The 16,920-nt window shown below is 42.9% G+C and overlaps 4 protein-coding genes across 26 annotated transcripts in view; 3 read left to right on the top strand and 1 right to left on the bottom strand.

Moving 5' to 3' along the window:
* Positions 1-16,920, top strand: part of LOC116733095 (oocyte zinc finger protein XlCOF6-like) — a 778,765-nt gene that overhangs the window by 314,242 nt on the left and 447,603 nt on the right. The window lies entirely within an intron of this gene.
* LOC116733104 (gastrula zinc finger protein XlCGF8.2DB-like) overlaps positions 1-16,920 on the top strand; it is a 570,370-nt gene that overhangs the window by 305,009 nt on the left and 248,441 nt on the right. The window lies entirely within an intron of this gene.
* LOC116733103 (immunoglobulin superfamily member 3-like) overlaps positions 1-16,920 on the bottom strand; it is a 919,724-nt gene that overhangs the window by 681,089 nt on the left and 221,715 nt on the right. The window lies entirely within an intron of this gene.
* LOC116733131 (butyrophilin-like protein 8) overlaps positions 1-16,920 on the top strand; it is a 766,651-nt gene that overhangs the window by 692,060 nt on the left and 57,671 nt on the right. For 2 of the 16 annotated variants that reach the window (XM_032583891.1, XM_032583882.1), the window contains exons 1-4: positions 496-594; positions 1,064-1,090; positions 1,591-1,646; positions 1,759-2,121. The exons of 11 other annotated variants lie outside the window; for them this stretch is intronic. In XM_032583891.1, the coding sequence (XP_032439782.1) occupies positions 1,592-1,646; positions 1,759-2,121 (418 nt within the window). In that variant the 5' untranslated portion in view covers positions 496-594; positions 1,064-1,090; position 1,591. Of the gene's footprint in view, positions 1-491; positions 595-1,063; positions 1,091-1,590; positions 1,647-1,758; positions 2,122-2,542; positions 2,710-16,920 lie in introns of those variants that run through there. 3 more of the 16 variants (XM_032583906.1, XM_032583905.1, XM_032583892.1) reach the window with 3 other exon arrangements.

Below are 16,920 nucleotides of genomic sequence, written 5' to 3'. Positions count from 1 at the left end.
GGGCCGGTGTCCTGCAACTCTTAGATGCCTCCCTGGTCCAACACACTTGAATCCAACAGCTGAATCACCTCCTAAGTGCAGTCAAGATCTCCAGAGTCCTGCTAATGACCTCATTATTTGACTCAGGTGTGTTGAAGTAGAGACGCATCTAAAAGTTGCAGGAGACTGGCCCTCGAGGCCTGGAGTTGCCCACCCTTGAACTAGAGCAAACATCTGGTTTATAGCAGCAGATCTACTGATTCTAGATCTATAAACCTCTGGAATAGATTTTATTGAACTGAAGTGAATCAAACTGATTCTAATCAGAATCCAGATTCAGTTTTCAATGATCAGAGAATTTCTAAAAATTAGATCAAACTCAGGTTTAACCTTAAAATGTTAAACATTGATCAACACAACATGTTAGAAACAGGAACAAGGTGAGTTTATGGAACAGCTTGGTTTGCAGGGAACTGAGAGCAAAAACATGGAGGAACTGAAACTGAAGCTCAGAGTGTTTTATCGGTTATTCCTACACTTTTACTACGACATGCAGAGGTTTAGACAACGACTCTACAAACTCTGAGAAACAATGAAAACAATCCAACCAGATAAGTAAGTATATATTAGTTTGGTTTACATTTGTTTAGACTTCAGTTCAGTCAATAGTTACTAGTTATCAATAGTTATATTGATATTTTTGTAAATTTTCCTGTTAACTAAGACAATAACATAAGTAATAAATGTTAATGTATCTGAGAACAGATCAATAAATCAGTGGAATCAAAGTGATTTTAATCTACAACAAATTATTTTCATTCCTGTTTCATTCTTGAATTGTAAAATGTTCAAGTGCTGGACCAATTAATAAAAAATCAATTAATATTTAGTCTAATCTCATTGGTTTAATCCAGAGATCTCTGAATTTTGAAGATGTTTGGACTTAAAATCTCAACAGATCAGATAAATATGTTTAATTTGATCAAATGTGAGTTGAAAACTAATCTTAGTCCATCAACCGTTTAATGTGAAAGTCGTGTCATTGTGTCAGAATAAAAGCCTTAAACCTGTTTTTCCTCCACAGGATTCAAATTTCAGTCACAACTTAAAGGTAAATCAGCTGATTTTCTGTCTCCTTTAGTTTTAAAAGTATAAACACTAAGAGTCCACACAACTATGATCAATACTTTACCTCAGTAAAGTTTGAATAATGAATTTAAGCTGCTCGTCATAAATGGGCAGAAATGCAGGTTAAATGTAAATAGTGGTGAGGAGCTGTAGTTCTTCTAGTTCTCCAGCAGGTGGAGCCATTTCTCTGCTTCACTTTGTTTTTCTTTTTCCCATCAGCAGGAAATGTTGGTGACAAACATCTGATATCCTGACTGAACTAATTCAGTAAATTAGAGATTAAACAGACGAGATACCAGAACAGTTTGATGCAGATTATTTATCATGTGAAACTCAGTGAAAGTTTATTGATTTAACATGTGGGAATATTTTAGATTGCAAGAAGGAAATCCATAATTCACTGTTATGAGTCCAGATGTTCCTTCTATTGTTAGTGATGATGTTCCTGATGTTCTGCTGCCTCTCCTCCTCTTCCTCTCTCAGGATGAAGATGATCTCCAGGATCCTGCTGCTCCTCATCCTCAGCTCATGTCTCTGTGGTCAGTCTCCATCTTGTCTTTGTGACAGAAAGCTCTCTAGATGGAGCTGAAAGACTCCCATGTTCCAGTTCTCAGTGTGTCTGCTCCTCTCTTTCCCTCTCTGTCTCCTCAGCAGCAACATTTGTAGTGAATGTGACACAGAGCAGCTATCAGGCAGAGGAGAACCACAGCATCACTCTGGAGTGGACCTTCACCACCAAGACTCAGGGATCCTGGAGGGAACTGTTCATCTACTGCAGCTTGTTGGCTTCTCATAAAGAACTAGATCTCTATCAGGTCCACGAAGGTGTTGAGATTCCAGAATCTCAGGATGAACAGTTTTCAGGACGAGTCCAGATTGACAAAGACGTCCTCAGAGAAGGACGAATCAGACTCCATGTGTCCAGACTGAGGACTGAAGACTCTGGTCTGTATCTGTGTGACGTGGAAACTGAAGATGGTTCCAATGATGCTGCATGTCGACTCAACGTTACTGGTGAGTTCATGTTGCAACATCTGAACTTTATAAAGTCTAAATGCTGTAAAAGTGAAATGAAACTGAAAAGATGCAGCAAATATTTTCTGATAAAAATTTTTTTTTAACTTTTGTGTTTTTCTGTGAAATAATTTCTTCCTGTTTCTCTTGGTTTTTATTTATTTAGATTATTTTTTCCTCTGATTTAGTTTGAGGAAACTCAGACTGAGGTAAAAGTCCTAACTGGTTTCATCCAGAGAGTCGGAGAAAAATGAAAAGTTTTCATGTTTCTTTGTGATCAGAACCGAACCGGTTTATAAAAGTTAAAACAGAACCAAATGTTTCTGTGTTGTTTAAGTGGTTTCATGTTTAATAGTTTCCCATTAGACCTTTTTCTTCTCATGATTTCTGTAATATACAAAGCATTTTTCTGTCTTTCCAGCAGCTGCTGACTTCTCTCCAACCCAGAGAACGACCTTGGATCCAGAAGGTCGAGGAAGGATCGGCCTCCATGTTTTTCTCGGACTGACAGCAGCAGTTCTGATGGTCAAACTTTTCCTGAATTTCTGTTCAACAGAACCTGAAGGTTCCTGAAGCTGCTGGAGGACAACTGTCACATTTCACTCTTCATCACTTTGGTAACCGGAGCAGATCCTGGTTGATGTGAAGACTGTAAAACAAGCCCAGAGCATCACTCCTTCTCTGCTGCTGCTGCTCTTGTGTGTTTGGTTTTCTCCAGTGTTGTATAGTAACGAAGTAAAAATACTTCACTACTTTACTTAAGTATATTTTGGAGTACTTCATACTTTCCTCGAGTATGAAAATTTTTGATAACTTTCACTTTTACTTCACTATATTTCCGAACTTAATTGCGTACTTTTACTCCGATACATTTTCAATGTGTGGTTTAGTTACTCGTTACAAAAAAGCGAGAGAGAAACGCAAGTGTTTTGACCCCACCTACTGATTGACTGCAACAAAGTCGGTAGCCTACTTGCCTGGGCTTGTCCATCACCTCCAATAGGATACACCTGTTTCGCTTCTCCCATTAAACACAAAGCAAGTCTCGCAATCAGCAGCAGCCACATGGAGGAGGAGACGGAGACCACAACACGGCTCCAGGGGAACCACCAGCTGGTGATGAGAGCCCATGGCCTTATTTAAACACAATACACTCTTTCGTGGGTGTTAAAGATTCGTCGTACCGCATGCAGTTTATGTTATTCCTGCCCAAAGATGTGGAAATTCTATCTTACAAAAACTCCCCGTCCAACTTGAAGAAACACATCGAGGTAACGTCTTATGAAATGGTTATAATCCTCCTGTTTCAGTAACTATAGCTTGGTCACTAGACACTATTGTGAAATCTTGACCATAAATAAACTTTGTTTGGCATTGTTTCAGTTCCACACGTGGTGTATTTAGCTTAGGCTTAATGTTGACTGTAGCAGGCTACCTAGACTCCTCTGTTCAAGGGGGGACAGAAGCCATAGCGATAGCAATTTAGACTAAATTTAACGAATATAGGAAAGGCATGCAAGTTCAAAACCAGGTTTACAAAAAAGGTCTCCCTCTTCAGATGCCAATAAGCTGCATTTCCCTCCCAATTCTTTTTTTCTTTTGCATAATGACCAGTTGTGTGCACCACCTACTGACTGTAGCATTGACTGATTCACTGATTTGTGAAGTAGAGTAATCGTAACAGCTCTTTTTCTTCATGTTGGCTGCATTTTCTGTACTATTTATTTTTCTCATTTTCAGCACTGACCTTACTTGAAGGGAAAACTTAAGGCTTACAAAAACTTTGTATTTTCTGTCCTGGAGGGTATACTAAGAAGCTGGTTCAGTTGTAAAGCAGGTTAAGTTAACCTTGTGCTATAGGTAAAGCACCTAATTTTCTTAACTAAACGATGCCTGCAGGTATATCTATTAGCAGGTTTAATTTTGCCTGCACTTGGTTGTGTACATTATTTTAAGTGTATTTGACAAGTTTACCAAAATATAAAAAATGTCATTCAAACTGCATTTGCTTTGTTTTACTTTTTACTTGTACTTTTCATGACATTACTTGAGTACATCCATTTTTACAGTAATTTCCATACTTAAGTACAAGAAGTTTCAGATACTTTAAGACTTTAACTCAAGTAACATTTCAGTCAGTGACTTGGACTTTTACCAAAGTCATATTTTGGAGAGGTACTTATACTTTTACTTGACTCTGAGATTTCAGTACTTTATACAACACTGGTTTTCTCTGTTTATTTTGACCAAACATCTGGACTTTGGTCTCATTGTCCTGAAGGACTTTGTTCCAGGAGTCGTTTGGTTCAGTCAGATCAAACTGTGCAAACCCAAGTGTTGCTGCCTTCACTGTTTTAGAGAGGAAAGGTTTTCTCCTTCATCCTCCTCTAACACACAATCTCAGTGATTTTCCTGTCTGTTGATAACTGTGTTCTGGTTTCAACAGCAACAAATGTTTCTCTGGTCTGGTCAAAGAGTGGACGTAGTGCACTTTAAAACATTTTCGACTGCATCTCTTAACTTCTACTATTTAAGTCAAAGAAATCATGAAAGTTTTAGATTTGGAACTTAAATGTGTGAGTTTGTGAAACTTATAGTGAACTAAGGTGTTAAAGTTAGAGCAAACAAAATCAATCAGCTTGAGTATGAATACTACAATATCTACAGGACAATTCGTTTATAAATTCAGCCCTTCATTAAATAAACACTGAGCATTCAGTTTTTTAGAATAAGAAAATTGCTTTATTTTGAATTTAAAATACTTGCTGGACATTTTAAAGCATGCCAATGTTGTGGGTGAACTTAACTGACTTTTGCAAGAAAGATGTTGTACAAGTCCGTTGAGTCATATATCATAATTCTATGATACCTGTACAAAAAGGGAATGATTACTTTATGCTAGATTCTCCGTCACATGACTCGTTTAATGGTCAGATGGAGCTGGAGTGCTGTTTCCAACTTAGTGTCATTGACTCTATATTTAGTGACTTTTCAAACCCTGTTAACTTCTTTTTTTTTTCCAGAAAAGCAACTAGCAACAGTTAAAGTAACTTTTTTATTGGGGACTTTGGCAACAGTGAAAACATCCAACTTTCTGCAGTGCTGCTCCTCCCACTTCCTAAGTACTGACAGATTATTAAGTTATTAACTGCACATTTATTAAGAGTTTAACTCTTGATTTTATTGAAGTAATAGTTTTGTTTTTTTGGTTGTATTGTAGCGCTTACTGGCAGTAGATTGTTTAAATGTCTCAAAACACTAATTTGCGATAATGGACAGTGGAAAACAATGTCTTTGCTTATTTGTTATGACTGGTGTGGAACAAATACTTAAGAACAGAAATCTGTTTGATGTTGAAAAATGTTCAAATCAAGAATTTAAATTCTTCCACCTTCATATAATTGTAATTTACTTGTGTTCTGTCTACCTGCTGGATGGTAATGAGACTGTGATCAAATCATTTCGTCTGTTTCTGGTGTTAAAATGTTGTAGTTTTTATAGAAAGATGTCAGGATTCTAATTTTATGTTTCCATGTAGAATGAAGATAATTATTTTTTCACAATTATTTTATCTGCAGCATCTGATTAAATAATAAGATATTCAACATTTAGCTCCAGATCAGCTGGTTAAACTGGATCTGATCAGGAACTCTGATGAAACCGGAACATCTGGACCCAGATGTTGTTGGAGATTCTAGAAGAACTTTTATCTATAAAACTGAATAATAATGTTGTAATAATAATAATAATTAAAGCTGCAAGCAGCCTCGGGCGGCCCTCGCAGCAAGCGCCGCTCCGGCCTATTGGCCACCGCGGGGGTTCCGGCCACCGCAGAAGCTCTCGCTCGGTTTCCAGAGCCGCAGCCCGCTCCCCACCGCGGAAGCTCTGCCGCAGTTTCCAGCACCGCCGCCCGCCAGCCGCCGCGGAAGCTGTCTCGCATTTTCCCCGCCCGTCCACCGGGCGACACGCGTGAATGCGTTCGGCGGCGCTCCCCGACGACTGTCAAAAAATCTGGTGCAGATCGGTCGATGCGTCGAGGAGATACGGCCGATGTATCAACTTAGGGGGCGCAGTGGAGTCAAATTACATCTCAAACCCGTCGGGCTGTTTAGAGGTGAACAAAGGTCATACATATCCAGTTTGGCGCCAATCGGATGATCCATGTGTGAATTAGAGCCAAACGTATGTATATGGCGAGGGACTGATATTCGCCATTTGGCCACGGCCACACGGTTCAGCCAGCAGCGAGCATTGACAGAGTTTATCATCCGAATCATCTTGATTAGGTCAAGAGAGCCATAAACGGAGCTTTCTAAGTAAAAAAACGGCACTTCCTGTTCTGAGGGGGCGGGGCTTAGATGACGTCATAATATGATGACATAGGGTCGTCAAGGATCCCACCAGGGTCACTCGTGCAAAGTTTGGTGCAGAAGCTATCGACCGTTCACAGTAAAATACAAGACTTCCTGTTGTCAGAGGGCGTGGCCTACGTGATGTCATCATTTGACCATTGGATATTATTCTACACCCGAGGATGATCAATAACTCAAACTTTGGTGTCTCTGTCAGTTTTTGTGTTAGAATTACAAATTATTTAATTTTTTCCTCTATAATTCAACATTGAACTGTCATTCCGTAGGGCAATGCTGCCCTCTGGTGTCGAATTACTGAAATTACTGAAATAGTTTCATTATTTCAGTAATTCGACACCAGAGGGCAGCATTGCCCTACACATGACAAAGCCCTTTGTATTACACAGTCGATCAAAATTGAACTCTGTCATTCCGTAGGGCAATGCTGCCCTCTGGTGTCGAATTACTGAAATTACTGAAATAGTTTCATTATTTCAGTAATTCGACACCAGAGGGCAGCATTGCCCTACACATGACAAAGCCCTTTGTATTACACAGTCGATCAAAATTGAACTCTGTCATTCCGTAGGGCAATGCTGCCCTCTGGTGTCGAATTACTGAAATTACTGAAATAGTTTCATTATTTCAGTAATTCGACACCAGAGGGCAGCATTGCCCTACACATGACAAAGCCCTTTGTATTACACAGTCGATCACAGGGGAACTTTGAGCCTTGCTAACCCCCCTTCAACATGCTCCAAAACTCACCAATTTGATAACTTTAAATCAGACATGCCTTATGATCAGACTGACCGAGTTTGAAGCCGATCAATCGAAATCCCTAGGAGGAGTTCGATCAAATACGAAGGCTGTAAACGTCAAAATCGAGGTCAAATGAACTTCAATCTAAAATGGCCGACTTCCTGTTGGGTTTAGAGCATGGCTCCAAGAGACTTTTTTGTACGTCCTGACAAGATACACATGTGTACCAAGTTTCGTAATTCTAAGCTAAAGCATGGCTTGGGGCTGATTTTTTGAAATATTCTAGGGGGCGATATAGAGAAATTAGGCCACGCCCACCAAATTTTGTTATGAATTCCTGTCGGGGGCTGGATAAGGATCCATCCTAGTGAGTTTGGAGCAGCTCTCCCCGAAACTGTGGAATTCAGAGCCAAACGAAATTCGACGGCGTTCGCAATGCCGCCACGCCCACCTGCTACATCGCAGCCAGTCGGGGTTGGAATCCACAACACACCAACATGTTTTCTGTCTCTGGACACAGTTTCATGTTGATTAGGTCAAAGGGCTAAGATAGCGACCGTTCACAGTAAAACATGACACTTCCTGTTCTCAGGGGGCGTGGCCTACTTAAAAAAATAATTTCACCACAGGGTATTTTAGGACACCCGATGTCGATCAATCAATGAAAGTTTGGTCCCTCTCTGTGTTTTTGTATAGAAAATATAAGAGTTTCGTGTTTCATGGCGAGTAGGTGAACTTTGACCCCTGCTAACCCCCCTTCAGCAAGCTCATACAGTCACCAATTTGATAACTTTAAATCAGACATGCCTTATGATCAGACTGACCGAGTTTGAAGCCGATCAATCGAAATCCCTAGGAGGAGTTCGATCAAATGCAAAGGCTGTAAACGTCAAACTCGAGGTCCAAAATGGACCTTCAATACAAAATGGCCGACTTCCTGTTGGGTTTCGACCATGGCTCTAATAGACTTTTTTGTACGTCCTGATAAGATACACATATGTACCAAGTTTCGTAATTCTAGGATAAAGCATGGCATGGGGCTGTTCATTTAAAATACTCTAGGGGTCGATATAGAGAAATTAGGCCACGCCCACCAAATTTTGTTATGAATTCCTGTCGGTGGGTGTACAAGGATCCATCCTAGTGAGTTTGAAGCAGCTGGGCCCGAAATTGTGGAATTCAGAGCCAAACGAAATTCGACGGCGTTCGCAACGCCGCCACGCCCACCTGCTTCATCGCAGCCGGTCGGGGTTGGAATACTCAACACACCAACATGTCTTCTGTCTCTGGACACAGTTTCATGTTGATTAGGTCAAAGGGCTAAGATAGCGACCGTTCACAGTAAAACATGACACTTCCTGTTCTCAGGGGGCGTGGCCTACTTAAAAAAATAATTTCACCACAGGGTATTTTAGGACACCCGATGACAATCAATCAATGAAAGTTTGGTCCCTCTCTGTGTTTTTGTATAGGAAATATAAGAGTTTCGTGTTTCATGGCGAGTAGGTGAACTTTGACCCCTGCTAACCCCCCTTCAACATGCTCCAAAACTCACCAATTTGATAACTTTAAATCAAACATGCCTTATGATCAGACTGACCAAGTTTGAAGCCGATCAATCGAAATCCCTAGGAGGAGTTCGATCAAATACGAAGGCTGTAAACGTCAAAATCGAGGTAAAAAATGGACATTCAATACAAAATGGCGGACTTCCTGTGATATTTGCACTTCTAAATCTATACCTAATTCTGAGCATCTTGGTGAGCTCTACATGTGTACCAAATTTCATGTCTCTACGATGAAGTAAATGAATAGCAAAATTTCCTTTGAAAATTGCTAGTTGGCGCCGTTGAGCCATTTTTTTGGCGATTTTTGCATTCACCTTAAAATTCAAAATTTTTAAACCGCCTAGTCGCGACCGCCAAGTTTGGTGAGTTTTTGAATATGATAAAGCCCCCAAAAAGGCGCCTCTTTGGGGGGTAAGAATAATAAGAATTAAAGCTGCAAGCAGCCTCGGGCGGCCCTCGCAGCAAGCGCCGCTCCGGCCTATTGGCCACCGCGGGGGTTCCAGCCACCGCAGAAGCTCTCGCACGATGTCCAGAGCCGCAGCCAACTCCCCACCGCAAAAGCTCCGCCGCAGTTTCCAGCACCGCCGCCCGCTAGCCACCGCAGAAGCTGTCGCGCATTTTCCACACCCGTCCACCAGGCGACACGCGTGAATGCGTTCGGCAGCGCTCCCCGACGACTGTCAAAATATCTGGTGCAGATCGGTCGATGCATTGAGGAGACACAGCCGATGTATTAACTTAGGGGGCGCAGTGGAGCCAAATTACATTTCAAACTCGTTGGGCTCTTTAGAGGTGAACAAAGGTCATACATATCCAGTTTGGCGCCAATCGGATGATCTATGTGTGATTTAGAGCCAAACGTATGTATATGGCGAGGGACTGATATTCGCCATTTGGCCACGCCCACACGGTTCAGCCAGCAGCGAGCATTGACAGAGTTTATCATCCGAATTACCTTGATTAGGTCAAGAGAGCCATAAACGGAGCTTTCCAAGGAAAAAAAAGACACTTCCTGTTCTGAGGGGGCGGGGCTTAGATGACGTCATAATATGATGACACAGGGTCGTCAGGGATACCAACCAGGGTCACTCGTGCAAAGTTTGGTGCAGAAGCTATCGACCGTTCACAGTAAAATACAAGACTTCCTGTTGTCAGGGGGCGTGGCCTACGTGATGTCATCATTTAACCATTGGATATTATTGGACACAAGATAATGATCAATAACTGAAGGTTTGGTGTCTCTGTCAGTTTTTGTGTTAGAATTACAAATTATTTAATTTTTTCCTCTTTTATTCAACATTGAACTGTCATTCCGTAGGGCAATGCTGCCCTCTGGTGTCGAATTACTGAAATAATGAAACTATTTCAGTGGGCAGCAGAGGGCAGCATTGCCCTACAAACAACGAACATGGACTGTTTATTATGTAATTACACAGAAGATCTCTCTAATTCATTCTGAGGGGGCGGGGCTTAGATGACGTCATAATATGATGACATAGCATTGTCAGGCATCACACCAGGATGAGTCAGGCCAAGTTTGGTGCAGCTCGGTCGAAACATGTGGAATCTAGAAGCAAACGTATGGCATCGGCGTTACAGGTCACTTCGCCACGCCGCCACACCCAGCTGCTTCATCTCAGCTGGTCAAGGCTTGGATCCACAACACACCAACATGTCTTCTGTCTCTGGACACAGTTTCATGTTGATTAGGTCAAAGGGCTAAGATAGCGACCGTTCACAGTAAAACATGACACTTCCTGTTCTCAGGGGGCGTGGCCTAAGCGATGTCATAATTTCACCACAGGGTATTTTAGGACACCTATTGATGATCAATAAGAGAAAGTTGGGTCCCTCTATGTGTTTTTATATAGGAAATATAAGAGTTTCGTGTTTCATGGCGAGTAGGTGAACTTTGACCCCTGGTAACCCCCCTTCAGCAAGCTCATGCAGTCACCAATTTGATAACTTTAAATCAAACATGCCTTATGATCAGACTGACCGAGTTTGAAGCCGATCAATCGAAATCCCTAGGAGGAGTTCGATCAAATGCAAAGGCTGTAAACGTCAAAGTCGAGGTCCAAAATGGACCTTCAATACAAAATGGCCGACTTCCTGTTGGGTTTCGACCATAGCTCTAATAGACTTTTTTGTACGTCCTGACAAGATACACATATGTACCAAGTTTCGTAATTCTAGGTTAAAGCATGGCTTGGGGCTGTTCATTTAAAATACTCTAGGGGTCGCTATAGATAAATTAGGCCACGCCCACCAAATTTTGTTATGAATTCCTGTCGGTGGGTGGATAAGGATCCATCCTAGTGAGTTTGGAGCAGCTGGGCCCGAAATTGTGGAATTCAGAGCCAAACGTATGGCAACGGCGTTACAGGTCACTTCGCCACGCCGCCACGCCCACCTGCTATGTCAAAGCCGGTCGGGGTTGGAATGCTCAACACACCAACATGTCTTCTGTCTCTGGACACAGTTTCATGTTGATGAGGTCAAAGGGCTAAGATAGCGACCGTTCACAGTAAAACATGACACTTCCTGTTCTCAGGGGGCGTGGCCTAAGTGATGTCATCATTTCACCACAGGGTATTTTAGGACACCCGATGACGATCAATCAGTGAAAGTTTGGTCCCTCTATGTGTTTTTATATAGGAAATATAAGAGTTTCGTGTTTCATGGCGAGTAGGTGAACTTTGACCCCTGCTAACCCCCCTTCAACATGCTCCAAAACTCACCAATTTGATAACTTTAAATCAAACATGCCTTATGATCAGACTGACCGAGTTTGAAGTCGATCAATCGAAATCCCTAGGAGGAGTTCGATCAAATACGAAGGCTGTAAACGTCAAAATCGAGGAAAAAAATGGACGTTCTATACAAAATGGCCGACTTCCTGTGATAGTTGCACTATGAAATCTATACCAAATTCTGAATGTCTTTTTGAGCTCTACATGTGTACCAAATTTCATGTCTGTACGATGAAATAAATGAATTGCAAAGGTTCCGTTGAAAATTGCTAGTTGCCGCCGTTGAGCAATTTTTTTTGCGATTTTTGCAACGACCTTAAAATTCACAATTTTTAAACCGCCTAGTCGCGACCGCCAAGATTGGTGAGTTTTTGAATATGATAAAGCCCCCAAAAAGGCGCACGAAGAGGGGGTAAGAATAATAATAATAATAAACAGTACAGATACAATAGGCCTTCGCAGCGCTTTGCTGCTCGGGCCTAATTAAAGCTGCAAGCAGCCTCGGGCGGCCCTCGCAGCAAGCGCCGCTCCGGCCTATTGGCCACCGCGGGGGTTCCGGCCACCGCAGAAGCTCTCGCTCGGTTTCCAGAGCCGCAGCCCGCTCCCCACCGCGGAAGCTCCGCCGCAGTTTCCAGCACCGCCGCCCGCCAGCCGCCGCAGAAGCTGTCGCGCGTTTTCCCCGCCCGTCCACCGGGCGACACGCGTGAATGCGTTCGGCGGCGCTGCCCGACGACTGTCGAAAAATCTGGTGCAGATCGGTCGATGCGTCGAGGAGATACGGCCCATGTATTAACTTAGGGGGCGCAGTGGAGTCAAATTACATCTCAAACCCGTTGGGCTCTTTAGAGCAGAACAAAGGTCATACATATCCATTTTGGCGCCAATCGGATGATCCATGTGTGAATTAGAGCCAAACGTATGTATATGGCGAGGGACTGATATTCGCCGTTTGGCCACGCCCACACGGTTCAGCCAGCAGCGAGCATTGACAGAGTTTATCATCCGAATCATCGTGATTAGGTCAAGAGAGCCATAAACGGAGCTTTCCAAGGAAAAAAAAGGCACTTCCTGTTCTGAGGGGGCGGAGCTTAGATTACGTCATAATATGATGACATAGGGTCGTCAAGGATCCCACCAGGGTCACTCGTGCAAAGTTTGGTGCAGAAGCTATCGACCGTTCACAGTAAAATACAAGACTTCCTGTTGTCAGAGGGCGTGGCCTACGTGATGTCATCATTTAACCATTGGATATTATTGGACACAAGATAATGATCAATAAATGAAGGTTTGGTGTCTCTGTCAGTTTTTGTGTTAGAATTACAAATTATTTAATTTTTTCCTCTTTAATTCAACATTGAACTGTCATTCCGTAGGGCAATGTTGCCCTCTGGTGTCGAATTACTGAAATAATGAAACTATTTCAGTGGGCAGCAGAGGGCAGCATTGCCCTACAAACAACGAACATGGACTGTTTATTATGTAATTACACAGAAGATCTCTCTAATTCATTCTGAGGGGGCGGGGCTTAGATGACGTCATAATATGATGACATAGGGTCGACGGGCATACCACCAGGATTACTCAGGCAAAGTTTGATGCAGCTCGGTCAAAATATGTGGAATGTAGAGGCAAACGTATACGAACGGCGTTGCCGCCATTGAAAACTCTTGGCACTTTAAAGCAAGCGAGACCAACTTCCTATCTGTCATCCAACACAGAATCACCTTGATTAGGTCAAGAGAGCCATAAACAGAGCTATCCAAGGAAAAAAAACGGCACTTCCTGTTCCGAGGGGGCGGGGCTTAGATGACGTCATAATGTGATGACGTAGGATTGACGGGCAAGCCTCCAGGATCACTCAGGCCAAGTTTGATGCAGCTCGGTCAAAATATGTGGAATGTAGAGGCAAACGTATACGAACGGCGTTGCCGCCATTGAAAACTCTTGGCACTTTAAAGCAAGCGAGATCAACTTCCTATCTGTCATCCAACACAGAATCACCTTGATTAGGTCAAGAGAGCCATAGATGAAAGTTTCCAAGGAAAAAAATAGCACTTCCTGTTCTGAGGGGGCGGGGCTTAGATGACGTCATAATCTGATGACATAGAATTTTCAGACATCACACCAGCATCACTCAAGCCAAGTTTGGTGCAGCTCGGTCGAAACATGTGGAATCTAGAAGCAAAAGTATGGCATCGGCGTTACAGGTCACTTCGCCACGCCGCCACGCCCAGCTGCTATCTCAAAGCCGGTCAGGGTTGGAAACCTCAACACACCAACATGTCTTCTGTCTCTGGACACAGGTTCATGTTGATTAGGTCAAAGGGCTAAGAGAGCGACCGTTCACAGTAAAACATGACACTTCCTGTTCTCAGGGGGCGTGGCCTACGTGATGTCATCATTTGACCATATGGTATTGTAGGCCACCTGATGTCGATCAATCACTGAAAGTTTGGAGTCTCTGTGAGTTTTTGTGTTAGAAATACCAATTTTTCATTTTTTCCTGTGTATTACAAAATCGAAGAATTTCATCTGCAGGGCAATGCTGCCCTCTGGTGTCAAATTACTGAAATAATGAAACTATTTCAGTGGCCAGCAGAGGGCAGCATTGCCCTACAAACGACGAACATGTACTGTTTATTATGTAATTACACAGAAGATCTCTCTAATTCATTCTGAGGGGGCGGGGCTTAGATGACGTCATAATATGATGACATAGCATTGTCAGGCATCACAACAGCATCACTGAGGCCAAGTTTGGTGCAGCTCGGTCGAAACATGTGGAATCTAGAAGCAAACGTATGGCATCGGCGTTACAGGTCACTTCGCCACGCCGCCACACCCAGCTGCTTCATCGCAGCCGGTCAGGGCTTGAATCCACAACACACCAACATGTCTTCTGTCTCTGGACACAGTTTCATGTTGATTAGGTCAAAGGGCTAAGATAGCGACCGTTCACAGTAAAACATGACACTTCCTGTTCTCAGGGGGCGTGGCCTAAGCGATGTCATAATTTCACCACAGGGTATTTTAGGACACCTATTGTTGATCAATAACTGAAAATTTGGTGTCTCTGTGAGTTTCTGTGCAGGATATATAAGAGTTTCGTGTTTCATGGCGAGTAGGTGAACTTTGACCCCTGGTAACCCCCCTTCAGCAAGCTCATACAGTCACCAATTTGATAACTTTAAATCAGACATGCCTTATGATCAGACTGACCGAGTTTGAAGCCGATCAATCGAAATCCCTAGGAGGAGTTCGATCAAATACGAATGCTGTGAACGTCAAAATCGAGGTCAAATGAAATTCAATCTAAAATGGCCGACTTCCTGTTGGGTTTAGAGCATGGCTCTAAGAGACTTTTTTGTACGTCCCGACAAGATACACATGTGTACCAAGTTTCGTAATTCTAGGTTTAAGCATGGCTTGGGGCTGTTCATTTAAAATACTCTAGGGGTCGCTATAGAGAAATTAGGCCACGCCCACCAAATTTTGTTATGAATTCCTGTCGGTGAGTGGATAAGGATCCATCCTAGTGAGTTTGGAGCAGCTGGGCCCGAAATTGTGGAATTCAGAGCCAAACGTATGGCAACGGCGTTACAGGTCACTTCGCCACGCCGCCACGCCCACCTGCTATGTCAAAGCCGGACAGGGTTGGAATCCTCAACACACCAACATGTCTTCTGTCTCTGGACACAGTTTCATGTTGATTAGGTCAAAGGGCTAAGATAGCGACCGTTCACAGTAAAACATGACACTTCCTGTTCTCAGGGGGCGTGGCCTAAGTGATGTCATCATTTGACCATTGGATATTATTGGACACTCGATTATGATCAATCACTGAACGTTTGGTGTCTCTGTGAGTTTTTGTGTTAGAATTACAAATTATTTAATTTTTTCCTCCATTACAACATTGAACTGTCATTCCGTAGGGCAATGCTGCCCTCTGGTGTCGAATTACTGAAATAATGAAACTATTTCAGTGGGCAGCAGAGGGCAGCATTGCCCTACAAACAACGAACATGGACTGTTTATTATGTAATTACACAGAAGATCTCTCTAATTCATTCTGAGGGGGCGGGGCTTAGATGACGTCATAATATGATGACATAGCATTGTCAGGCATCACACCAGGATGAGTCAGGCCAAGTTTGGTGCAGCTCGGTCGAAATATGTGGAATCTAGAAACAAACGTATGGCATCGGCGTTACAGGTCACTTCGCCACGCCGCCACAGCCAGCTGCTTCATCGCAGCCAGTCAGGGCTTGAATCCACAACACACCAACATGTCTTCTGTCTCTGGACACAGTTTAATATTGATTATGTCAAAGGGCTAAGATAGCAACCGTTCACAGTAAAACATGACACTTCCTGTTCTCAGGGGGCGTGGCCTAATTGATGTCATCATTTGACCACAGGGTATTTTTGGACACCTAATGATGATCAATAATTTAAAGTTTGGTATCTCTGTGAGTTTCTGTGCAGGATATATAAGAGTTTCGTGTTTCATGGCGAGTAGGTGAACTTTGACCCCTGGTAAGCCCCCTTCAGCAAGCTCATGCAGTCACCAATTTGATAACTTTAAATCAAACATGCCTTATGATCAGACTGACCGAGTTTGAAGCCGATCAATCGAAATCCCTAGGAGGAGTTCGATCAAATGCAAAGGCTGTAAACGTCAAAATCGAGGTCAAATGAACTTCAATCTAAAATGGCCGACTTCCTGTTGGGTTTAGAGCATGGCTCTAAGAGACTTTTTTGTACGTCCCGACAAGATACACATGTGTACCAAGTTTCGTAATTCTAGGTTTAAGCATGGCTTGGGGCTGTTCATTTAAAATACTCTAGGGGTCGCTATAGAAAAATTAGGCCACGCCCACCAAATATCGCTATGGATTCCTGTTCGGGGATGGATAAGGATCCATCCTAGTGAGTTTGGAGCAGCTCACCCCGAAACTGTGGAATTCAGAGCCAAACGAAATTCGATGGCGTTCGCAACGCCGCCACGCCCACCTGCTTCATCGCAGCCGGTCGGGGTTGGAATCCACAACACACCAACATGTCTTCTGTCTCTGGACACAGTTTCATGTTGATTAGGTCAAAGGGCTAAGATAGCGACCGTTCACAGTAAAACATTACACTTCCTGCTCTCAGGGGGCGTGGCCTACATAAAAAAAAAATTTCACTGCAGGGTATTTTAGGGCACCCGATGCCGACCAATCACTGAAAGTTTGGTCCCTCTATGTGTTTTTGTATAGGAAATATAAGAGGTTTTTGTTTCATGGCGTGTAGGTGAACTTTGACCCCTGCTAACCCCCCTTCAACATGCTCCAAAACTCACCAATTTGATAACTTTAAATCAGA

Source organism: Xiphophorus hellerii, chromosome 14, assembly GCF_003331165.1.
Source record: "Xiphophorus hellerii strain 12219 chromosome 14, Xiphophorus_hellerii-4.1, whole genome shotgun sequence".
NCBI lineage: Eukaryota > Metazoa > Chordata > Actinopteri > Cyprinodontiformes > Poeciliidae > Xiphophorus > Xiphophorus hellerii.
Note: the sequence above shows the minus strand (reverse complement) of the source record. Positions and strands in the feature narration are given on the sequence as shown.